This window comes from Brassica napus, chromosome C9 (genome assembly GCF_020379485.1).
Source record: "Brassica napus cultivar Da-Ae chromosome C9, Da-Ae, whole genome shotgun sequence".
In the NCBI taxonomy this organism is placed as follows: Eukaryota; Viridiplantae; Streptophyta; class Magnoliopsida; order Brassicales; family Brassicaceae; genus Brassica; species Brassica napus.
Genome location: NC_063452.1, coordinates 2,677,395 through 2,701,695, shown reverse-complemented (window position 1 = coordinate 2,701,695; position 24,301 = coordinate 2,677,395). Strand labels below are relative to the sequence as shown.

The following is a 24,301-nucleotide window of genomic DNA, read 5'->3' as shown; positions in this document are numbered from 1 at the left end:
AAAATTATTTTACAAATAAAAGTATAAATAAATATAAACTCAAAAGCATGATAATATCTACTATTTTGGGGGGGGGGGGGGGGGGGAAATAGTATCTACTATTATTTAATAACTTTCATATATAATTTTAAAGAAAATAGTTTAAATGAACAAAATCTCTATTTTCAGAACTAGACACACAATTCAGTCGGTTCATTAATTTCCACATGTTGGACAATGGACAGTGATTAGGCTTCCAGACTGACCAACATTAATTAGCCAAAATAATTTTTGCAATATGCATAGATGTTCCGTGATATTATGAAAACAATAATGAGTTCGGACAATAACAGATTATGTCATGTGTGAGTGTTCTTTTCCATTTTTTTTTTTGTGACATCATGTTCTTGATTTTCCTTTCTTCATTTAATACTCCCTCTGTTCCTGAAAGTAAGATTTTCTAGAGTATTCACGCTTATTAAGAATTTAATAAATGTTTATAATTTAAATTACTTTTTACTTTATTATACACTTTCCAATAACTTTCCACCAATGAAATTTAATCAATTCAAATATTCTCAATTAATGTTTCTCAAAAGTATAAAAAAGTACCTTAACAATATAGAAAATCTATCTTTGTGGAACAAGAAAAAAATCTAAAACATCTTACTTTCGGGAACGGAGGTAGTAGTAATTTACTAGATAATAATTTCGAGCCAAAAGAAAAACCCAGCTAAAATAATTAAGTCTGGTATCCACATGAGGATTTTTTTTAACTATCCTTTGGCAGCTTGAAAATATTATCTTCTACATAGTGTAGATTAGCTAGCTTTCTCGTGGCACTATAACCATTATAACATATGCATCGGGATACAATAAATCTTCGGATTCTGTCCACGATAGGACGATTCTCATGCATGAAAGAAACATATACGTAGAAGTACTGTCACGTGTGGAAACATCTTTTCCCGCTAATGTAACAATAAATCCTAAGATTACAAATGGAGGGAGAGATCAAGACACTGGCTTTGACCATCCTCACTATTCACCACGTTACAGTTATGATCCAAAATTTGAACACGTTTTTGACCAAGATACCCTCCTTTGTTATCTCTACCTTGATGGGATGACGCCAACACGACATGTGCACCGTTGGATCTGAAGATTGGAAGGTCTGTATGAGAAGCTTGAAAGCATCCAATGGACGCAGAGGAAGGATAGCTTAAGATGGTCAAGTGGTGTGGTCCGTGTGGAGATGGGGAGGATAAAAAGACAGGTAACGTGTGAAGCAAGACATTGTTGTTGACAAAATCGTAAGCCCTTTTTGCTCTTCTAGCAGCGGTTCTCTCTTTCTTGTGAGCATTCTGGTGGCCTCCTAGGGCTTGAGAACTATGGAACTTTCTAGAACAGAAGAGACATGGGAATAGTCTAGATGAAGATGTGTCTTCGTCTGTCTTGTTGGCTTCTTTTGTTGGCATGATCTGATCTTCTTCTTCCTCCTCCTCTTCTAAATGATGCTGATGATCTTCTTCCATTCTATGTTACCTCTACTACACCAAAAGAGACTAAAAATAAGATTAGATTAGTTTCCAATAAGTGAACCAAACAACTTGGAGAGCCAATGTGACTAAATGAAAAGGGTATATATGACTATTTATATACCTTATGCTGGAGACCTAAGAGATAATGTGTGTTGTGGGTTTGAGAAGTTGAGTTTAAAAGGGTGATGGAGAAGATGAGAAGTAGAAGAGAAGCCAAGTTAGATGGTGTTTGAGAAGCGTTGGAAAATGTGAAGAATCTGAAACTGTGAGTGGATTCATTAGTGCTATTACTGTTAAGTGTTCTGTTCTGAGCAGAGCCAACTTTGGGAGCAGGTTCTTTTACAATTATGGGCTTGGGAACAGAAGAGATAAGAGTCAGAGATAAAGAGAGAGAGAAGAGAGAATTGGTGAAAGTGGTGCATGTTGATGAGATGGAGAATGATTGGTGAGAAAGAGACTAAAGAATTTGGGAAGTGAAACTTCTTTTTCATCTGTCTTGAGATTAGCATTTTTTGCTTCTTCAGATGGAATTCATATGTGTGCTATTGGCCTTATCATAACTTCCTACTTTGTTAATGTTGACCATGTCTTTAATGAACTTGCTTTGAACTTTGTATTTACATTTGGGATTAGATAAGAATCATAAGATTAGTTCGGATTGAGAAACGTACTAACAAATCACGCATTGGTCTCTTAAACAAGGTTTGGGAAAGTGATGCCAAATTGGTGTAAGAAAAAGGAAGGATGGGTGATGGGTAGTCCATAAAGACCGATGATGGGTACTGACTGCACCGCCCACTTCTCCCTTGCAGCAACTTGTCTCCACCTAGTTGGCCACTTCTCATTCACCAGCCAAAATGGTAGTAAGTCATTGGGATTTATATTTATGGATCTGTCTCAGCCCATTTAGCTTAGATTCTAGTATATTATTGTTATTGCCATAGTCGGCGTTGGTTTAGCTTATCTAATTATCTTATATTCGTACTGATTCAGTATAGAAAAAACAGATGGAGTCTCACAAGCGCGCTGCAGCTGAGTTCGCGTCTGCATGGTACAAGTGAAATGTGAATGCAACATGCACTGGTATGAGAGCTGCATCTGTTTTTGAGAGAGTACACTCTGTTGATGACTACTAATCCAAATGTACGAATGTCTAAAAGAAGCAACGGTCAATAGAACAACGCAAAGAGAAGTTGAATAAGTAGAACCACTGAACTACTGAACTTCAATAAAACAATTTGTCACTATGAGTTAAGAAATGATCAACTAGTAACTTTGTCTTGTGAACAAAAGAGTTGGATCAAAAACCAAAATTACATTTTTCCATCCTCAACATAACTAAATCTCATTCTACGTCTTCTGGAGCTCCACCTGGCACCAACTGCATACACAACATTTTTTCAGTACCGGTTTATTAGCATTTTGACGATTCAAAATGGTTTAAGTGTTCATAATCATAAATCACATGGAAGTGACATACAATGGCGATGTTGTTGCCATTGAGTAGAATCTGATCAAGCTTCGTTACACGGCTTCCTTCTGCTGTGATCTCACTGCACGATTTAAAGACACGAAGATATGATCTCCTAAACCGGATCAACCCAATCGATTAACCGAACTAAACCGATCATAGCAAAAAAAAAAAAAAAAGAAAGCGAGAGGAGACTTACTACTCGGTGACATCCTCAAGGACCATGTTGACGTAAACGTCGAAGCCTTTGAGAACCCCAACGAGCTCCTTGTCTCCTTTCATTATCACCCTTATCTTCGACCCTATGCACCTGTCTATTAGCTCTGCAACCAAGAAACAGAGACCAGGTCTTTTTATTCAAGATCAAGTTTTTCGATTTAGTTTTGTAATAAAGACAAAGAAGTGAGAGATGTTGAAGGAAGAAGAGTAGAGATACCTGATGGAAGAAGCTGCGACGGATTGTTGCTCGCCATTACGATGGATGAGCGCACTACGGCGAAGTTGAAGAAGCGATTCGATTTTTAGGGTATCTTTAGTCGACGACAATCAATTTGCAAGAAAACCCTCAAACTATCTGTTTTTTGCAAGACGGACTTTCAACTATAGAAACTTGTCTATTTAACCTTCCATCTAATTTAAATGTATCAACACTTCAGCACCGCCGACACCAAGTAATGTAAAAGTAAAAATAAATGTATAAAACCCTATTATTGCATAGTGATATTATTATTTTTTGTCATGAAATTATCTGCCTTTTCTTTTCCATCTAGTTTATTAAAGGGTTAAAACCCAAAGGACCAAACCCACAAAAAACGATACAAAGATAAAACCATAAAGTCCAAAACAAAAGGACGAACTAAAAAAGAGACCACTTTGGGCCTTAAGCCCATCAACCTAAACCCGGAAAGCGCCACTTCATTCACGTGTGTTACATGGACGGGACAAGTGTTCAAGACCTCACCAGCGAGAAACACGCGTCACAAGGCCGCCACATCACCGAAACCCAACACGAGGGCACGTGTCCGAAGATCGGAGCCACCTCACTTCACCGGCATGCAAATCACTGTCGCCGCACTATTCGGACATCCACTGGAGACATCATCTTCCGCCGGAGTCATAGAAAAGACGCGACCATACTCCACCATGAAAGCCAGCCAAACCCGTTGAAGACTATAGATCTCGAACCAAGGATCTACGCTTCTAAGAGTACATCAATCATCTGCGATCGATCCAAAAACAACATGGATTCTCAGATCGAGAGTCGATTGGGCAAAGGGGAGATCATAAGCGTAGATCAGAAACTGATTCCGGAACAACCCGGAGAGAAAACCAGCGAAAGAACAGTGCTATCAGAGCCACCGCTTCCCGGAGCGAAAGCCGGCGAAACCGGTGCTGTCAGAGCAACCGTTTCCCGGAGACGAAAGCTTTCGACAACAGTGTAGAAGGAATCACCGCTTCCGAGAATCAAACTCGATAACCGGAGATGGAGTTGTAGAATCTCCGATTGAGGTTTTTTCTCATCCCTTCCTCTGTGTCGGATTTAGGAGAGAGAACAGAGCAGAAGGAGAGAGAAACCTTCCCCTCATGCCTATTATCTTATTTGCATAAAAGTGTACATAAATATCTTATATCCATATATCAATCCTCCCTGAAAATCAGTGTAGATGTGTGGTTCTATTCATGAAATTATCTACCTACTACATGTGCTACTGGTCTGAGATTTGGGGATTTAACAGAAGCATCTAGAAGAGTACTAGGTAAGTGATAATAGAATGTTTTAATGTCACACATGAACTCAATAGATCATTTTCAATAGAACACTATTTTTTTCTATATTTTACACTAAAATAAAGTAACTATATTATAGAGTTGAATTTGCTCTAATGGTTTACTTTATAATAGAGTTACGCTATAATAGAGTGAAATATAGAGAAATATTTTTTTTTACTCTATATTCCTCTATATTTACTCTATAGAGTTGGATTTGCTCTAATATTTTTGTACTATATATCCCTCTATATTTAGAGTAAAAAAACAACATTCCTCTATATTTCACTTTATTATAGAGTAAACTATTGAAACAAATTCAACTCTATTATAGAATTACTCTATTTTAATGTAAAATATAAAGGAAAATTAGTGTTTCATTAGAGATGCCCTTACGCTGCTTCAACGATCCACTTTGAAGAACTTTCTCCATTATTGTATTGAAGATTTTGGCACCGAATGAAATTAGTATGATTCATATTTAGGACCGGCCTTAACATAAAACAATCACGGTATACAAATTGGATGATATATGTTTTGGATAGTTTGGAAGTCGGATGATCCATATGTATTAAGCATGTAAAATTTGAAGGCTAAACAAATGTTTTATCCGAATTTGAATCAACTAAAATTTGGAAAAATGTTTTGAAGGAAACAAACAAGTTGTAAATATTAAAATGCCAAGCATCCACACTCTAAGAATGAATCAATGTTTCTTAGTTAAAAAGGAAGAAAATAAAGTTAACTGAGAAAGCAGAGAACGTGAATAGACCAAAACGACCTAAGACCATCTCCAATGTATTTCTTTATTTTTTCCTCTATAATAGAGGAACTTTATAATAGAGGTGAGTTTCTCTCCAATGTATTCCTCTATTTTCCCCTCTAAAAAAGATTATTCTTAAGAGATTCTTTTTGAATTTTACAATTAACACCCTTTAACTTATAAATGTTGAAAATTAAATCATTCATTATATCTTTTGGATTTTTTTATAAAAGTGCAATATTATTTAATTTAAACAGTTTGTTACAAAAACATTAAAAAGAATAATAAAACAAAGTATACATTATCTAACCATCATTATGGAGATCCGAAAGTAATTTACCATAATGATAAGTTATTTTAATATGTTGTATTAATTAATATTTAAATAAATATGTTATCAATATGTAAAGTTTATGTAGATTTTTTAGTAATTAAACTAATTAATAATTTTAGTTTTAAATATAAAATTTAAGTATTATTTGTTAAAAAAATAGACTTTCACATAAAATAATATTATTATTTATTTATTTTATTTACTTATAACTGTAAAAAATTAAAAATATTATGTAAACAAAAGATAATTGGGTTTTATATGTAAAAACAATTTATTTCTACGTAAATATGTATTTTAATTATAACCACATAAAGTTAAAGGACTATTGTATAAATAAAAAAAATATGTCTTTATTATAGAGGAATGCCTCAATTAAATAGCAATCTCTATTTTAGGAGAAGAAATATAGATAAAATGAATTAGATTTTCCTTTATTATAACATATAGAGGCAAATATATGGATGAATTGGAGATGCTCTAAGCAATCTTGAATCTTGCGGAAAAAACGTCTAGAGTCATGCGATCTCCCCCACTCTAGGATAAAAATTGACTAATGGCTACACCTCAACTCCGTGGTCTTATCATTGTTGTCTCTAACTGTACTGTCAATGTTTTGAGAAGTTATAATCCATTAAAAAGGAAAAGAAAATGCAAAAGTATCAGTCAGCTGTACTAGAAAGTATAAACCCAAAATATAACTCTTCTGACAGTAACTGATTACATATTGTTGTATTTGGGGAGTGGAAGGGTAAAATTTTGCCTTATTCTTGTGATATTTCACAAAATCCAAAAAGGCAGTATTGCCCCATGTCATCAGTGTGATGAGCGCGATTCCTTCAAGTGAATACTGCCTCACTGATAGTCTAGATTCATTGGAGCTGCACTTATACACAAAACGTTTGGGGTGACTATGATTATATATACCTCGTTATTGATGTGGTAACCACTTAGGTATTTTAATCATTTATCCACGAAAATTGATTCAATGGTTCAAAAATGACGATAGGTCATTCAAATTAGATGAAGATTGAATATGTCATGCACCACTTGGTATATAATCTGCTTATAATGTGCTATGCTATTACAGTACCTTTCGACATATTTCAAATGCTATGTATAAACAGCTAGAAATAAGAGTGTACATGAACATACTGCTTTTTTTCTAGTTTGGAACATGAATTGTGATTTAGCTAAGAAACTTAATTATGAAACAAATTTAGTTAACCTTAATTATATTAAACGATTAGACATGTATTAGTTATATAAAACACTTTAAAATTGAGAAACTTAATATGCGCGTCTATATTTAGATCTTGCAAGTATATTGTAGCTAGTGTTACGAGATTTGGTTAATTTATAAAATAAATATGAAATAGCATGTCATAACACGTGATAGTATTAGTACAGTTGTGAACAAGCAAATCAAACACGAAAAAAGTAAGAAAATTTTGAAGAAAAACACACTATTAACGTAAATATCCGTTTTGCTGAACAACATGCAAACGCAAAAGGCAGTGTCTAAGGTAAATCGATAAGTTCAGCTAAAAATGTTTGCCTAGCTAGACAGTTAGGATTGACAAGGATAAGAACATCGAGAGAAAGAGTCTTTTTGGAACTTATAATATAAATCAATAAGAGATATCAAAAATGTAATAAAAATAAAGAAAAGAAAAGATGCAATGGTAAAAAGGCACGTTTTGCTGTGATACCTCTTCATGTGTCGTGCCAGGTCCCATGAACAAAGACGAAATAGAGTCTTAATTCATTTGTCCCAGTTACAAACGTACACATATATAAGACATAGTTCAGAGGTTGTCTCTCCCACCCTGTCTAAAGACATCTGTATACTTCAATATTTAGCGAGAGAAATAGATGGAGAGAAGCTTGAAGAAAATGAAGAATAATAATATCAACTCAACATCAAACAATATGATGAAAGGCAATGAATTGTTTCATGTGATACATAAAGTTCCTTGTGGAGATACTCCCTACGTCAAAGCCAAACATGCTCAGGTACATATTTTCAAACTTTGTTTTATTTTTATTTTTATAAGAGCACACTGCATGCTTGCTCATATACATTAATGTATATTCGAACGTAAGAGTGAATTCAAATTATTAATAACACTAAGAGTGTAATATTGTTGGTTTGCAGTTGATAGAGAAGAACCCGGAGATGGCAATAGTTTGGTTTTGGAAAGCCATTAACACAGGAGACCGAGTAGACAGTGCTCTCAAGGACATGGCTGTTGTAATGAAACAACTTGACCGTTCCGAAGAAGCCATCGAAGCTATCAAATCATTTCGTCCTCGTTGTTCCAAGAACTCTCAAGATTCACTCGACAACGTCCTCATCGACTTGTACAAGGTCTTACTATAACCATACATTTATCGACTTACTTGCACTCTAATATTGCATGCAATTATATAGTCTAGTGAATCTAGGCCATGAATCAACACATGTTATCATAAAACTCACATGAGATGATTTAAACTATAAACTAATCATCAAAAGAATATGTTATCTTAGCACTCACATGACATGATTTCTTATAATGAATAGAAATGCGGGAGGATGGAGGAGCAAGTTGAATTGTTGAAGAGGAAACTAAGACAGATCTATCAAGGAGAGGCTTTCAACGGTAAACCCACCAAGACCGCTAGATCACACGGCAAGAAGTTTCAAGTGACCGTTCAACAAGAAATCTCAAGATTATTGGTAATTAATGCTCCACTATGATTAGTGTCTAATCTAATTTATGTTATGTTTCTTTTTCCACGGTGGACTGATCGATTTTAATTTGAATAAATATAAAGGGGAACTTGGGGTGGGCATATATGCAACAGGCCAAGTACTTGTCGGCAGAAGCTGTATACAGAAAAGCCCAAATTGTGGAGCCAGACGCTAACAAATCTTGCAACCTCGCCATGTGCCTTATCAAACAAGGCAGGTTTGAAGAGGGAAGAGCGGTTCTTGACGATGTTCTCGAGTCTAGGGTTTCGGGTTCGGATGATTGTAAAACAAGGCAACGAGCTGTTGAGCTTCTGAGTGAGCTAGAGACTTCACTGCCACGTGGGCGAGATGCTGAGATGGAGGATGTCTTGGGAAATATGTTGGACGATGACTTTGTTCTTGGGTTTGAAGAGAGGACAGCCACTAGTTTTAAGTCTAAGAGACTGCCAATTTTTGAACAGATCTCGCCGTTTATAGATCAATTAGTTTGCTAAGTATGCATATAGCTTTCCCGTTCGCATGTTTGATGGATTGGACAATAAGCACTATGTTCTCTTATGTAACTATGTATATACGACAATAATAATAATGTCTTGTGGGTGGGTCACTCGTAATTGCTTGATGGCTGACGCTGGTGGTTGTCTAAGGTTTGGGTTCATTCCATTATAATCAACTTTGGAGACATACTTGGATATAAGTTCGAACCCATATCCTTAAATCGAAAATCAAATATGGTTGCATTGAACTAGAATAATTGAATATCATATGGTTGCATTGAACTAGAATAATTGAATATCATATGGTTGCATTGAACTAGAATAATTGAATATCAAAAGTAGTTTAATCAGAAAAAGTTCAATAAAATAGTTATAAAATGATAAAAATGTTTAATTAGATTAGTTTTTTTTTATTTTAACCCATCTTAAGCATATAGAGGAATCACTTTTTACTCTGTAGGCATGCATGTTCATGTTTGTAAACATGGATATGCTGGAACATAAACAAACACATTGATATATTTTTGAAAGACATAACAATATAACACAACTTGTGATTTATCCAAAAAAAAAACATTGATGGGTTTCTCAAAAACAATGAGAAGCCAGGTCATCAAATCACCTTTATATAATCCTAACATGTAGAAGTTATTTTTGCAAATTAGATAGATTTTCACTACAGTAACACATATAGATTCTTATTAAACCCATCAATGTTTTTGGATAGATCATAAGTAGCGTTAAGCCTCAGAAATTCAGCATTGATTCCTAAGTAAGAAATCACATCTTATGGAAGTACACAAGAAAACTCTTAAGCAGCAAATAAAGTGAATTGTGGTAGCAAGATCATTCTATCACTTTAACAGGCTCCTTGCAAGAAAAGAAAGAAAAAAGAGGATAGATCAAATTTGATTGAGGAAGAGAGACCCAATTAAAAAAGCCCAAAAAATTGGATAGATTCTTATTAAACCTATCAATGTTTTTGGATAGATCATAAGTAGCGTTAACCCTCAGAAATTCAGCATTGATTCCTAAGTAAGAAATCACATCTTATGGAAGTACACAAGAAAACTCCTAAGCAGCAAATAAGGTGAATTATGGTAGCAAGATCATTCTATCACTTTAACAAGCTCCCTGCAAGAAAAAAAAAAGAAGAGAGGATAGATCAAATTTGATTGAGGAAGAAGAGACCCAATTAAAAAAGCCCAAAAAATTGGATAGATTCTTATTAAACCCATCAATGTTTTTGGATAGATCATAAGTAGCGTTAAGCCTCAGAAATTCAGCATTTGATTCCTAAGTAAGAAATCACATCTTATGGAAGTACACAAGAAAACTCCTAAGCAGCAAATAAGGTGAATTGTGGTAGCAAGATCATTCTATCGCTTTTAACATTGCTCCTTGCAAGAAAAAGAAAAAAAAAAAGATAGATCAAATTTGATTGAGAAAGAAGATGCCCAATTAAAAAAAGCCCAAAAAATTGGTTAAGGCCACGACCGTCTAACCCAAATTTGTGTTACATTTAAAGAGGGTGGAAAACAAACAAAATGAAGAGACTAGTCAAAGGAAATTGAGATCATATGATTTGGGAATACAACATATCATACTCAGTGCCGGCCCTGGCAAAAAGCTAAGGAAGCATCTGCTTCCGGTCTTTAAATTTATAAAACTATTTCAGGCCAAGTTTACAATTAAAGATACACCAGCTCGACTGGTAAGTTTATTCTTCATTTGATTCTCAGGCAACAAGTTCCACGGTAGAAAATGTAGGCCACGACCATCGAATCATATGATCTCAATTTCCTTTGACTAGTCTCTTCATTTTGTTTGTTTTCCACCCTCTTTATTTGTTTTTAAAATCGTGAAGATGAGTCATAACGAGTGTTTGATCTTCAAGGGTTCGATGAGTATACAAGAAAGGAGACAAAGATTATATATTTGTGAAAATATAGTCATGTGCAAACAATATTGGTGCCATTATGGATTAAACATATAACATTAGACCAAAGGGCCTGACTGGTTTTCCGGCTACCATTCGCAAACACAATTTTTACCGTTGGTAGCGGTTGTTGGCGTTTTGCAACAATCAGTCAAACCGATCTAAACCACTTCAAACCGTTTTAAACCTCTTAAATTTAGAAACTGGTTCCAGCTAGTGTTTACGGTTGCGTAGTGTTTACGGTTGCGTGAGGGTAAACATTTTTTTTCTTTTCTTAAAAATAATATCAATATAAATACAAAAATGAAAATAAAAATTTTAAAATTTAAATTGAAATAATAGAAATACTGAAATATATCTATTATATTTTAATTTATATAATAAAATTTTAAAATAAAATATAATATTTATTATAATATTATGATGTTTAATATTTTTATAATTATATAAAATGTAAATATTGTTAATTTATTATTTAAACGTTGTTGTATTTGGTGGTTAACCAGTCATAAGTATCTCGTAAACACACAAATTTCTAACCGTAGTACCAGTCGTATAAATCTCTTAAAACCGCGCAACCACCCGCATCCACAAACTTCTGCAATCACAACCGCTACGGTTATACCAGTCAGGTCCGAAGTAATCTTTACCGTTTAGAGCCATCATGTAGATAAGTTTTGTGTTAGCTAAAATATAAAACACTAAGTATAAAATATGTGTGTACCAAATTGCTTAAGAATATTCTTAAGAAAAAATACAACAAAAAAATCTAACAAATTGGTACACGGACGGATATGGGCTATTTATTATATTAAGGCCCTGAAGAAAAATAATGAAGAATTTGTGGGGTTTTATTTAATTAAAAAATAAAACAAAATGGTGAAACCTTGTTTCTCATTTTCTTTAATTTGTAACCCCACAAAAAAACTCGAACACCCTCTCCATTGTTCTCTCTTCCCTCCTCGAAGTCTTTTCCCTCCCATTCTCTCTTCCCGCTTCCGACCTACTTTCGCCTCTCGAGTGTCCGAAGATGGGGAAATACATTAAGAAATCAAAGATTACCGGTGTTATCGACTCTATGGAAGCCACTGAAGCAGCATCTTTGGGCGTTCGCACCAGAGCCGCCGCTAAAACCCTAGCCTTGAAGAGGCTTAATTCCTCCTCCGCCCTCGACTCCTCTTGCTATCTCCAGCTCCGTAGCCGCCGTCTCGAGAAACCCCCGTCGCTGGTTGAACCGAAACAGCTTAAACCGGGGATTAAAGAGTCTGGTTCGAAGATTGACTCGGTTAACTCGAGCGTAGCTGGTTCGGGTGATGAATGTTTTTGTGGAGAGAACAGTCCTGAGTTTCAGACAAGACAAAGGTTCGGTCTTTTTGTGCCCTAGCTTGCTTAAAGTTACTTCCTTTCTTCTGTCTTATGAAAAATACATGTTAGTTTTTGGTTTGATTTATTTTTTTACTTAAAGCTTGTTTTACCCAATATGTGAAGAGCGTTATTAGGCTTGTCTGAAACTTTGTTAGCTTTAGTCGTACAACTAAAAGTTTAAGTCTTTTTTTTTTTATATATATCTGATGTTTGGTTCGGTTTTGTTTAGGACTTTACTCTGTTCTGATATGTGCTAATGTTGTGATTACTGCTCACTATCGGTTTCTTTTGGTGTAAAGATTAGAACTTTCAGAGTTATTGTTGTCTGTTCCATGTGTACCTCATTGCAGAGGTTATATATGTAACAAAACTATTTTCTTTTTATATATACATGTAACTTGGTTCATGTTTTAGTGCATATTAGTTTCGAAGTGATATGCATTAAGCTGTGATTTGTTAACACATGGTTTATGTTTTTTACAAAAATGGTTGTTGTGTAAATGTCAGAAGCTTTTAATATGTAAAATCATATGAAAAATTGACATTTTCCTCATAAGTGTAGTGCAAGTACTGTAGTGTGAGGTCATGCTCATGGGACCTAGTAGGTTTTTTGCAAACTTGGGGAATACTTTTGTAGTATTCTCTGTTATTTTGGGGTAACTTCTCTTAGTAGAGGACAATGTGTGCTTTCACTTCTCTTTGTTATTTATTGCATATTGTGTAATCCCCATGGGACCATATACTCTCAGCAAGCTTTTGTTTTTTTAGTTAAATCAAGCTTCTTTTATTTCTCTGAATGTTAAATTGAATTTTTCTAATGATTATTTTTTTTTCAGCACAAGGGAGAGCACGCCTTGTAACTTTGTTGAGGATCTGGAGATCATTGTTACACCAGGGTCTAGCACAAGGTCGATGCGTACACCAACGAAAGATAGCACGGTCCCAACCATTGGTGAACTGGAGGAGTTCTTTGCCTATGCAGAGCAGCAACAGCAGAGGTTATTCGTGGAGAAGTAAGGATGTTTTTTTATTTGGTTTGTTTTGTTTTGCTGCATTACTAGAGGATGAACACTCATGTGTTTCAAAAAAATATCTTCAGGTACAACTTCGATATTGTGAATGATGTGCCCCTCACTGGACGCTACGAGTGGGTACAAGTCAGTCCATGAAGTTCAAAAGGAAGCAAGCTTTTGTGATATGGTGTGAAGTAAGAATGTAATGAATTAGACAGATTAACCGAACATCAAAATCCTTTAAACAGGAGTGTAATCTTAAAAAGTAATAATGTGGTTAGAGAACAAGTTGGAAAGTAGTTTTAGGGACATGAACCTCATACCATTTGTACTAATCTCTTTTGAGGATTTAGATGCTTAGTGAATTTGTTTGCTCATCTTTTTTTCCTGTTGAGTCTTTTTTTCTCATGTTTTTATTCAAAGCTATGCGTATATGTTGATGATGATGTGTGTAAGCATGTAGTGTGAGAAAATGATTCAGATGTAGACTTTTAATGGCTCAAGAAACCTATAGGAGGGTTCACGTGTGGACTTGCTAGCTGAGTTCTTACTCTGAAATCTAAAATATATATACTCTTCATTCAACTACACAGATTGGTCCACTCTTTTTCTCATGACATGATCCTGACGCATGATCTACAGCACGTGAATGTGTTTCTGTGTGAATGAATAGTTTAAGGTATATATAGGCCATGTTCGTTTACGTGTCGCGCGACCTGCGATCTGCGACTAAAATTACGTTCGTTTACGTGTCGCGCGACTTGCGACCTGCGACTTGCGACCTGCGACTAAACCTGCGACCTGCGACTAAAATTATGTTCGTTTACGTGTCGCGCGACCTGCGATCTGCGACCTGCGACCAGTCGCGCGATCAAAATTTTCTTAATTTTTAGTCGCTGTTTTTTCGGGCGACTTAAATGGGAACCCGCGACTGGTCGCGCGATCAGTTGCGCGACATCAAAACGAACAACAACCTGCGACTTGCGACTTGCGACCAATCGCAGGTCGCATATTACGCGACAGCAAAACGAACAACAACCTGCGACCTGCGATCAGTCGCAGGTCGTATGTCGCAGGTCACGCGACATGTAAACGAACACGGCCATAAATAATTTGTGTTAAATATTATTTTAATTATAAGTTAATACTTTTATACTGCAGTTTTGAATTATGAAAAGCGAAAGAAACAGACAAAACATGAGACAACAAATATATTAGAGTATCTCCAACCCACAACACTATTTTAATGTCAAAATCACACTATTTTAGTGTAATTTCAACACTAGAAAAAGTTCTCTATTGTTTTGGAGTTGAATTGGAGATGGCGTTAGAGTGTTCATCGAGAAGATCTCTGTTGTTTTAACTTTTTAACGTCTCTCGAAAATTGGGCAGCACCATGTGATGAAACTGTTAAATCTTATCTCGAAACCAATCATTGTTCTTTGTTTACTTTAATCACTTGAAGTGAATGGGTTGAAAGTGAACATACATAGCTGCATAAATACATGCACGTAAGGTGATTTATACACACGCACCAACACGGGGTGTGGTATGATATGATCACGGGCCCGCTGACTAATACGAATCCCGTTTTGGGATACTTAGATTCGCGTATGTCATCTCTTTAACCAATGCACACTTGGGAGTATCTGTATTCAGCTTGTTCAATGTTTTGTTTGAACCTTTAGTACTATTTGGTACAAGATAAATGCCAAAAGAAGGACCACTGACTACGAAAGGCTTTTGACTTTTTGTTCCTTCTTTTCAAACTCTCGTTCGCTCTCTTGCTTAATCCTTCTGAAAAGCACACAGTCATAGCACTTATGCATGTCAATATGAGCAAGAGGACGACCGTATAGTTTGTTTAAGTAGCATTTTCCAACCTTTTTTTTCTAAACTATATAAAATATAATAATGAAAAGATTTTGCATGAAGCATAATCTTTATTTTGCGCCACGTCTTTATTTAATTTCCAACTTTTTTTGCTAAAGCATGTTAATTTGTTCAACTCTTTGAGCAGCCTTCTTGAAACTCTTTTATGAGATCAACTCTTGGTGACAATTCTAAACTCTTTCGTTGCACCAATAAAACTTTAATAAGCTATTTCTTCATTTGGTGCATGTTCTTCAGTAAGCTCTTACAAAGCACAAATCTATATTGTTTTCAAATGCTTTCAGAATGTAACTGAACTTGCCAATTTCAATCGGATTACACCGATCTATATTTGAAAATATAGGTCAGAAAAAATTAAAATGGTTGGGTTAAACGAGCTTTAGACCATCTCCAATGACACTCTATTTTTTCCTCGATAATTTACACTAAAATTAGAGTAACTCTATTATAGTGTAACTTTTGCTTTAAATAGAGTTACTCTATTTTAATGTAAATTATAGAGGAAAAAATAGAGTCTCATTGGAGATGCTCTTAAGAATAAGGTGATCCAATGTCTAGAATGAATTCAATCTATATAAATATAAAAAGATCAAAATATGTGTTGCATAGGATGCTTGTTTGTACTGTATGTTATGGTTGTAAGCCCACAAAAACTTTTTTTTCTATTGGAGAGGAGACCAGACAGACAACAATAATGACAATCAAAGCGTTAAAATGCAGGAAGCAATCGAATAACGTGCAAGCAGACAGATTATGCGTTCATTAAGGGTCTCTTTTTATTCCATGTCTATTGTCTTCTTTTAATTCTACTTCTAACACCAAATATTTATTGTATTTCACAAGTGGACACTCTACATTCCTATTAGTATCTTCTTGACGCTAGTAATTTCTATAAAATATTCCATGTTTAAAAAAAAATACTCCTTCCGCTTATAATTGTAAGTAGTTTTGCTTAAAAACACAAATATTTAGGAAGTTGTAATTTGAAAAAAATATATCATTTTATCAATTAATTCAACCAATTATAAAAAACCCAACATTATTTCATTGTTCACACAATATCCAATAAATGAAAAGATGCATTGAAATATGTAAACTATTTATATTGTGAAACAAATTCTTTTTGCTAGAACTACTTACATTTGGAAAATGAGGGAGTATATGTTATATAATTTTCAAACATATTAAAACTTATGGATGACTTATACCACACCATTGATCTCTATCTCAAAGTAACTTACTTGCTTTGTAAGACAGCTCTACTTTGCTTATCTTGCTGATACTTATGTTTGGTTTATTCTATCAGGCACATGAAGGGTTATCAGATCAGACAAGAGGCAGGAGCAAACGCTGCTCGTTTTCTACTACTATGCGCAGCTTAAGCTGAGAAGCTCCTTGTGCTCTCCTTTTTCAGACGAAGAGACAAAGCCAAAGTCATGGTGAATCAATAGTGGAGCTCTCAGCGCAGCAATGTCGCCTAAAGACAACTATGCGTCTCTGAGGAGAGCAAACAGAGAACTGCAACTTGAGTTAGCTAGGTTGAGAATGAGACTTAACGATCTAAGAGAAGGGACATTGAAGAGAGATATGCAGAGGACTCATTCACGCAAATTCAAAGCAGTCTTTAAAAAACAGAGTCAAAGGTGCTGGAGATAACTTGTGCAAGTACTGATTAGCTCAGTTTATTTTTTTTCTCTTCTCTTACCTATTGCTGCTTTTTTTAAGTGAGTGTTAAGACAAAGGCTTGAGAATAATAGTCTGCGAGTGAGTGATACTCAAGTTCAACCATGTAATATAAGACAAACAAATGTAGCTGATCCACTTGATTTTCAAAAAGAGAATACAATATTTTGAAGTCTTTACAAGACAGACAGATAGATATAAAGGAGGGCAAAGAGTGTAACCAGACTCAAAGACCCAACCCAATAGAGTCCTCAAGAAGAAGAAGGAGTCTTGGTGTAAGAACGGATACCGAGAGCCAAGCCTAAGATAAGAAGAGGAACAAGGAACTGAAGGATCTTAACGAGAAAATCCGAGCTCTTGCTCTGGTCAGACTCGGTCTGCTTAGGAGAAGGAGGAGGAACAAACTTGGTTTTGGCTGGGACAGCGGCTGTATCAATATCACCAACATAGTACTCATCTAGCATAGCTTTAGCTGTCGAACTGTGTCCCACATCCTCAAAATCATCCGTCGCGTCTTTCCCTACCCAAAAAAAAAAAAAAAACAAAACACATTTTTGTTTGTGTAATGAATTTGCTAAAAAAACTCACAAGAGAAGAAACATGTGAGTGTTACCTGTAGAAGTCAAGATGACCTCGTCACCACCAGGATGGTCGTCCAAGAACTTGGTCACATCATAAACCTATACACCACCATCAAAATTATAATCAAATAGACATGGAGAGTTAGTTTCTTCTTAGGCAAGAATCAACAGTTACATTTTGAATTAACTAATCCTAATTATCAGTGAATTATAGCTAGCTAACGAAGATTGATCAGATCTAAGGTTACGTTACATGCAGATAGTGAGATTGAAAAACTCCAAGATCGTGAATCCAAAGAGTGATAAAGAGAGAGTGGAGTAGTGGGAACCTTGCCGTCGATGACGATCCAGCAATCCTGGGCGGTAGTGTGCTGAGAAACCTCCGCCAAGGTGTAAACTTTGCCGTCTCCGCCCATTCTTCGATCAAACAGAAAACAAAACTCAAAAGGGATATGGAATCTAATCTGTTATGGGCCCTTTCACCAACCGCCTTTTTTACCCTGTCACTGTCAGTATAGGTGTGTGGTGAAGTGATAGGGTTAATAATTAATTAGCTTTTAGAGACCTGGCGCCTTGCTAATAAATCTCATTTAGATATCCTTCAACCTTAGCTAATCATATCGTATTAATCAGCATATTTTTTGTCAGCATAAATATTTTTTAATTATATATGGCAGACCAAAACAATTTCATTCATATTCAAATAACAATTGTCCAAAAACTTGCTGTGGTATTTACAACAAACTAATTAGAAACTGATAAAAATTCAAAATAAATGTCTAAAATATTAGAATGGAGGTCGCTTTCTCGTCTAATGTAGATAAATTTAAACGTTGTAAGAACTTCTTTCCTAATTTAATCATTTACCTTGCAATAACACACACATGCGAACTCAATATACAATGCTTGCAATGGTTTGGATATTTGAACCCTTTTTAATCGGATTAGATTTTACTGGAAATAAAAAAAAAAAGAATTGCAAAACCAAGTTCTTATTCATGTATTCACTTGTAGAATCCTACAAACTTTATATTTAAAAAACTGATGAAAATGTTGTTGATATGAGTTATATAGCTTGTAAAACAATTCCTACCCGACGATCACTAATGGGCCTTTATGCACTGGGCAAGACAGCATATAAATTAATTACTCGGCCCATTAAAAAAACATATTCGGAAAGAGACGAAAGTACCCTCAAAACCCTTAGGTCAAAACACAGACTTGCTGTCGGATATAATTTTCGCGAGCCGCTTCTTTGCTTACTACACCACAAGGAAGAAGAAAAGCACACAAAAATGGTGTCGGGATCAGGCATATGCTCGAAGCGCGTGGTCGTGGACGCGCGTCACCACATGCTGGGGCGCCTGGCGTCGATCGTGGCCAAGGAGCTGCTCAACGGGCAGAAGGTCGTCATCGTGCGGTGCGAGGAGATTTGCCTCTCCGGTGGACTTGTCCGACAGAAAATGAAGTACATGAGGTTCCTTCGCAAGCGTATGAACACTAAGCCCTCGCACGGGCCCATTCACTTCCGTGCTCCCTCCAAAATCTTCTGGCGTACTGTTCGCGGGTTCGTTATATCAATCTCTGTGTGCATTTACGTCAATGTGTATACGTCACTGGTTAGATGATTGTGTGTGGTTGTGTGATGTATTTGGAAGGGTTTAGATGTGTGAAAGTTTTGGTCTTTGAAGTGGTTTTTTAGCTGAATTAAAGTGTTTGGGTGGTTGTATGATGTATTTGGAAGGGTAGCTTGTGTGAAAGTTTTGATTTTGAAGTGGTTTTTGAGCTGTGTGAATGTTTATTTGTAATTGTGTTATGTATTTGGAAGGGCTGCTTGTGTGAAAGTTTTGGTTTTTAAAGTGAATTCTTTAGCTTAGTGAAAGTTTATATGTTGTTGTATGATGCATTTGGAATGGTTACATGTAAGTTTTTTATTTTTCGAAAGGGTTTTAGCTGAGTGAATGATTCTTTGTGCTTCTAATATATTTGGAAAGATTGCTTGTTTGAAAGTTTTGGTTTTTGGTAGTGATTTTAACTGAGAGAATGAATGTTTCTGTGTTGTTGTTGTATTTAGAAGGTTGCTTAAGGGAAAATGTATTGGCTTTTAAGTGATTTTTAGCTGAGTTAAAGGTTTGTGGTTGTATAATGTATTTGGAAGAGTTGTTTGTGTGAAAGTTTTGTTTTTTTTGAAGTAATTTTAGCTGAGTGAAAGCTTCCTTGTGTTGATTTGATTTTGCAGTATGATTCCACATAAAACGAAGCGTGGAGCTGCTGCACTTGCTCGCATGAAGGTTTTCGAAGGTGTGCCTCCACCATACGACAAGGTCAAGAGGATGGTTATCCCCGATGCTCTCAAGTTTGTCCCTTTTTACCCTCTTCTCTTCCCTTTTCACAGACTTTCTACTTCTCTATCGTATTTGTAATCATCCGTTTTTCACTTTGCAAGGGTGTTGAGGCTTCAAGCTGGTCACAAATACTGTCTGTTGGGTCGCCTTTCTTCTGAAGTCGGGTGGAACCACTACGACACCATCAAGGTATGATGCATCTCTTTCTTTCTCCAACCTTTATGAAACATTTTTTAAGCTTTATTAGTGGTGTTTGATGTAATTATTAATGTGGAATTGAAACAGGAGCTGGAGGCGAAGAGGAAGGAGAGATCTCAAGTGGTATACGAGAGAAAGAAACAACTTAACAAGCTTAGAGCCAAGGCTGAGAAGGTTGCCGAAGAGAAGCTCGGTGCACAGCTCGAAATTCTTGCACCTGTTAAGTACTGAGAGAAGATCATCATCATCATCATCATCACTAGTAGTGTTCTGTCTTCCCATGTTTTTGAACCGACCAATCATACTTTATCATTACTTAGCGTGTTGTATGAGATTTTGTCCTGATATTATCTTTCTTGAGTTCCAATTTATTTCTTCCCAACTACTGATATTAACCAAAAGGGCCTACACGCTAAGAGAATCATAACAACTCTCTGTTCCACGAGATCAACATGACATGAAATCAAATCCGTATTTAAGAAAAATTACAGGTTCACTTGAATTCGAAGATTATATTTGACGTGATTGATATTTATTGATAGTTTGATTGATTTGAGTACATCAAATACGTTTTCACGTGACTTGTGTCAAAAGCGGGTCTCACATGACAGATATTCAAATATTAAAGACGAATTTATATACACAAGGTTGAAAAGCTCAGAGAGTTCAGAGACATACATGAACAAAGTTTTGGATATTAAAAGTTTCCTACAACATTTAAGAACTAAGAAACTTTTTATACAAACCAAAAAACATCCTACCACATAATATCAGATCCTTGATCAGTTCCACTTTCTTACAAAAGATACCAAAATGAAAACAAGAACTTGATTCATAATATTAGCCGCTGTACTTTGATTAAAGACCCTCCTTGACTATTGAAGGGCCTATGAGAATAAGGCAAAAAAGTTTAGATTTTCTTTAACTTAAAGTTTAGCCTCTCGTTCTCATGATCGTGATGCTTCCTTTGCCACCTTCAGTGCGGATTTTAGTCTTCCCAACAACTGGTTTCCCTGAGAACGCTGAGGTTTGGATCACCGGAGCCTCTTCCTTGTCTTCCTTTGGCTTAGCTGGTGGAGTTTGGATTTTCTGGTTGATGTCCTTGAGAGTCATGTCTCCATGAACCCCACACGGTTTGATGAACGCAAATGGGTAGATAATAGATGATGGTAGCTTTGGAGCCGGCCTTGCAAATGACTTCCTACCTGCTATATACATTACAATGATGTTTTTGTTTTCTTCATTTTGTGTGACGCAAAAACGTTTAGTATATTATTATTACCTTTAAAGATAACATTTGGAGAAGAGCGAGTCGCTGGCCTCCTGACTTCTCTGGTTTCTGTTTCTGGTGGCACGGTTAAGTACTCTGCACCCAAAACACACATGGAGTTTATAGAAAGTAAAGCTAGAGATAGAGCAAAGTCAAAGAAGAGTCTGACCTGAAACATCTATCTGGACCTCAGGGGAACCAAAGCTTCTGAGAGAGAAAGAACAGCAAATAGTAATCAGTTACTGAAAGCAAATAAGAGACTTAAACACAAAAAGAAACATGGAAACGTACAAGTCATCAGGCAGGGTTTGAGTCTCGGGGTCATTCAAGCAATCAGCGTACCACTCCTCTGCGTACAGATCAAGTCCCTCCAAGCGTGAGGCAGATGCGTCTTCTGAAAACCCTTGTATAAGCTGAGATCCTTCGGGTAAAAGCTCATCATATGCTTCATCTCTAGCCTAAACATTCATAGAAGAAACATCAATCAGAACACAAAAGAAACCATTACCAGAGAGGTCTGTACTGAACTGATGTACTCACGCTTGATTTAAGGATTGAAGAGAAACACTCAGAGCTGAAGAGGGATGTTTCCATAGGCCGGTCTTCGAAGTGCAACATCCGACGCCTCTTTACAGCAGAGCGCGTCTCACTCTGCTGCACTTCCATCTTCTTGATGGTTTCATCTGAATCCCCAAACTCATTAGCTTATTAGAAACCGTCATGAAAATAGACATCTGAAAAAATCAAAAAAAATGATAAAAACTTGATTCCAACCTGTTGTGACATGATAACCCAGCTCGCTACAGGCCTTGACCGGGGTGGAATCATCATCAAACATGTAGGAGTGGTCTTCTTGGTTTAAAGTGACTTCAGTCATGGTCACATCAGCTGGAATCAGAAGAACGATTTAGTCACAAGTGCTGTAAGAGAGTAAAATAATGGCAAGAACTTACGGAAAGTAGACTGTGGTGGGTGATCATAGCTCTGCGTTTGCCAATTCCATGAGGGGCCACTGCAAAAAAAAATTAGACATCAGTCACATGATCAAACTCAATAGTACAATTACATGTAAAGAGTGAAGACTAAAAAAAATCTTAAGCAGAGACCCATAAGCATACTAACCAACAACTCAAACGATTCGAAATAGAGAAGCACAATGTAAAACATCATTCTCCACAACATCACAGCCTAGTTAATGATTGAAGAGCCAAACATAGAGCACGGTTAAAACAAAAAAGGGGGAGACTTTGGAAACTTGGGAGCATTGGTAAGCTAAAACCAAAGTCCTAAAGACGAGAACTTGATGAAACATTAAGTAACCCAGAAATGAATCAGACCACTATGACTCTATATTACACTAATCAAATCAATCAAACCAAAACAGACCCATCAAAATCGAGATGAACAAAACAGCAAAAGAACAAAAGAGAGAGAATGTTACCCATCTTCTCCGTAATCCATCTGAAGAACTAGCCGTTGCCCAGAAAAAAAATGAAAAAAGGTAAAAAAATCAATACCAATTTAAAATCGAAATACATGCACGCGAGGTATGGAAGACGCAGAGAGCAGTTCATATCACTGACCTCTCGAGATATGTGCTTACTGCTTTCTGCTTACCTTCACAGAACAAAGAAAATATTAAAAGAGGCGACTTTATTATCTCTCTCTCAAGGAAGACACTAGTCAAATATTTATGAGAGAAAAGACCATTGCAAAGCACGCTTCCTAGTTTCTCTAATCTGTCGTCGTGCTTCCTCTTTTCTCGCGATTTTTTTTTTTTTTTTTTGCTCCTTAACTCTCCAATTATCAATTTATCAATAATCACTTTTTAGATTTATTAATCTCTCACTCTCTCTAACGGTGTTAACTCTCTCTCAACTGCCACGTTATTTTTTTTATTGTCCATCGTTAAAATATAATCAGATTCTATTAGTCAATAGTCAGTGATGACTAATGGTGAATTAATGACGATGTCGACTTATCCTTGAATGCATTTTGTATAAAATCATTATCCAATTGTGTACTCTCACATTATTCAACTGAAGGCTTCGAATGGTAAAAGCAGTTCAAACGGGACAGATCATGCAGATCAAACAGGACAAGTGCAGATCAAGCAGGACAAGTGCAGATCAAGCGGATCATGCAGGAGAGAACCAGATCAAACCGATCAAATAATTTATTATAACTTATGAATGACAAAATCATTTAAAAACTATATATCATATATTAAAACAATAAAAATGACACCTAGATATCTAAACAAATATCTTAGATGTTATAGTATCACCCGAAATACCTGTAAATGTTTTATAAGATGCTTATACTTCTTTTATTTTCTTATTTAAAAAATTAAAAATTATATGACAAAAAATAATAAGTAGAAAATAATAATTTTGTATTGTTAAAGTTGTAAATAAAATAAAAATATTATATTCATAAAATTAGATAAATATATTTTTAAAGTTATGTGTTGTAACAAAGTTATTTATTGACCAAACAAAAAAAAAAAGCAGCTCAACACTACCAAATGTTGGCGGGTGAGATCTGCATGCAGATCTCCTGCTTTTTCCACAAAAAAACAAAAAATATTGAACTGCATGCAGATCTCCCGCTTGAACTGCTTTTACAAACAGAAAATAGTGAATGGTAAATGCAGTGCTCCCGCACTGCATGTGCAGGAGAAATGCACTTGTCCCGCTCCTCCATTCGGACACTGAGTATATAAGTCACATATGGACAAAGGTGTTAAAAATTGCAATAAATAATCATAACGTTTTTTTACCATAAATAACTAAAAATGGTAGGTAATATCATATAATAAGTCTTAATTTAAAAATAAATATTATGCGATTTAGGAAACAATAATTTCATGGGCCTAAAATAAAATTTTAACTAAGGCGTATGGGCCTAAGTTATATAAGCAGAGTC

General features: G+C 35.7%; 7 protein-coding genes across 12 annotated transcripts; 3 read left to right on the top strand and 4 right to left on the bottom strand.

Annotated features, from left to right (window-relative positions):
- Window positions 1-798: 798 nt before the first annotated feature.
- Window positions 799-2,529, bottom strand: LOC106428121 (protein LATE FLOWERING). The gene is made up of 2 exons (XM_013868869.3): window positions 1,642-2,529; window positions 799-1,544 (listed from the first exon to the last, which is right to left on the bottom strand). Exon 2 carries the CDS (start codon window positions 1,512-1,514, stop codon window positions 975-977), a length of 540 nt encoding a protein of 179 aa, XP_013724323.1. The 5' UTR covers window positions 1,515-1,544; window positions 1,642-2,529; the 3' UTR covers window positions 799-974.
- Window positions 2,530-2,711: 182 nt separating this feature from the next.
- Window positions 2,712-3,608, bottom strand: LOC106428135 (sm-like protein LSM5). Of its 2 annotated transcripts, XM_048769662.1 has the most exons (5): window positions 3,428-3,608; window positions 3,191-3,314; window positions 3,001-3,073; window positions 2,865-2,901; window positions 2,712-2,834 (listed from the first exon to the last, which is right to left on the bottom strand). In XM_048769662.1, the coding sequence occupies exons 1-4, from the start codon at window positions 3,462-3,464 to the stop codon at window positions 2,866-2,868; spliced, it is 270 nt and encodes an 89-aa protein (XP_048625619.1). In that variant the 5' UTR covers window positions 3,465-3,608; the 3' UTR covers window positions 2,712-2,834; window position 2,865. The 2 variants fall into 2 exon arrangements, with proteins under 2 accessions (XP_048625619.1, XP_013724335.1); XM_013868881.3 differs by having other exon boundaries at window positions 2,712-2,901; window positions 3,428-3,598.
- Window positions 3,609-6,844: 3,236 nt separating this feature from the next.
- On the top strand, window positions 6,845-9,200 carry LOC106428143 (protein SULFUR DEFICIENCY-INDUCED 1). Its single transcript, XM_013868888.3, has 4 exons — window positions 6,845-7,868; window positions 8,011-8,223; window positions 8,419-8,574; window positions 8,673-9,200. The coding sequence occupies exons 1-4, from the start codon at window positions 7,728-7,730 to the stop codon at window positions 9,081-9,083; spliced, it is 921 nt and encodes a 306-aa protein (XP_013724342.1). The 5' UTR covers window positions 6,845-7,727; the 3' UTR covers window positions 9,084-9,200.
- A 2,722-nt stretch (window positions 9,201-11,922) lies between these two features.
- On the top strand, window positions 11,923-13,782 carry LOC106428132 (cyclin-dependent kinase inhibitor 3). Its single transcript, XM_013868879.3, has 3 exons — window positions 11,923-12,387; window positions 13,227-13,403; window positions 13,490-13,782. The coding sequence occupies exons 1-3, from the start codon at window positions 12,056-12,058 to the stop codon at window positions 13,557-13,559; spliced, it is 579 nt and encodes a 192-aa protein (XP_013724333.1). The 5' UTR covers window positions 11,923-12,055; the 3' UTR covers window positions 13,560-13,782.
- A 3,286-nt stretch (window positions 13,783-17,068) lies between these two features.
- LOC106428129 (cytochrome B5) lies at window positions 17,069-18,122 on the bottom strand. The gene is made up of 3 exons (XM_048769661.1): window positions 17,890-18,122; window positions 17,593-17,659; window positions 17,069-17,499 (listed from the first exon to the last, which is right to left on the bottom strand). The coding sequence occupies exons 1-3, from the start codon at window positions 17,974-17,976 to the stop codon at window positions 17,231-17,233; spliced, it is 423 nt and encodes a 140-aa protein (XP_048625618.1). The 5' UTR covers window positions 17,977-18,122; the 3' UTR covers window positions 17,069-17,230.
- A 635-nt stretch (window positions 18,123-18,757) lies between these two features.
- LOC106428188 (60S ribosomal protein L13a-4) lies at window positions 18,758-20,488 on the top strand. Its single transcript, XM_013868944.3, has 4 exons — window positions 18,758-19,127; window positions 19,800-19,916; window positions 20,007-20,094; window positions 20,191-20,488. The coding sequence occupies exons 1-4, from the start codon at window positions 18,856-18,858 to the stop codon at window positions 20,332-20,334; spliced, it is 621 nt and encodes a 206-aa protein (XP_013724398.2). The 5' UTR covers window positions 18,758-18,855; the 3' UTR covers window positions 20,335-20,488.
- Window positions 20,489-20,723: 235 nt separating this feature from the next.
- LOC106428112 (protein XRI1) lies at window positions 20,724-23,169 on the bottom strand. 5 transcript variants are annotated; one of them, XM_013868861.3, is made up of 10 exons: window positions 23,081-23,169; window positions 22,957-22,990; window positions 22,815-22,842; window positions 22,327-22,385; window positions 22,148-22,261; window positions 21,914-22,056; window positions 21,665-21,831; window positions 21,543-21,580; window positions 21,386-21,469; window positions 20,724-21,311 (listed from the first exon to the last, which is right to left on the bottom strand). In XM_013868861.3, the coding sequence occupies exons 3-10, from the start codon at window positions 22,832-22,834 to the stop codon at window positions 21,037-21,039; spliced, it is 900 nt and encodes a 299-aa protein (XP_013724315.1). In that variant the 5' UTR covers window positions 22,835-22,842; window positions 22,957-22,990; window positions 23,081-23,169; the 3' UTR covers window positions 20,724-21,036. The 5 variants fall into 5 exon arrangements, with proteins under 5 accessions (XP_013724315.1, XP_048625615.1, XP_013724317.1 ...); XM_048769658.1 differs by having other exon boundaries at window positions 22,957-23,134; XM_013868863.3 differs by having other exon boundaries at window positions 20,724-21,308; window positions 22,957-23,134.
- Between the last annotated feature and the right edge of the window lie 1,132 nt (window positions 23,170-24,301).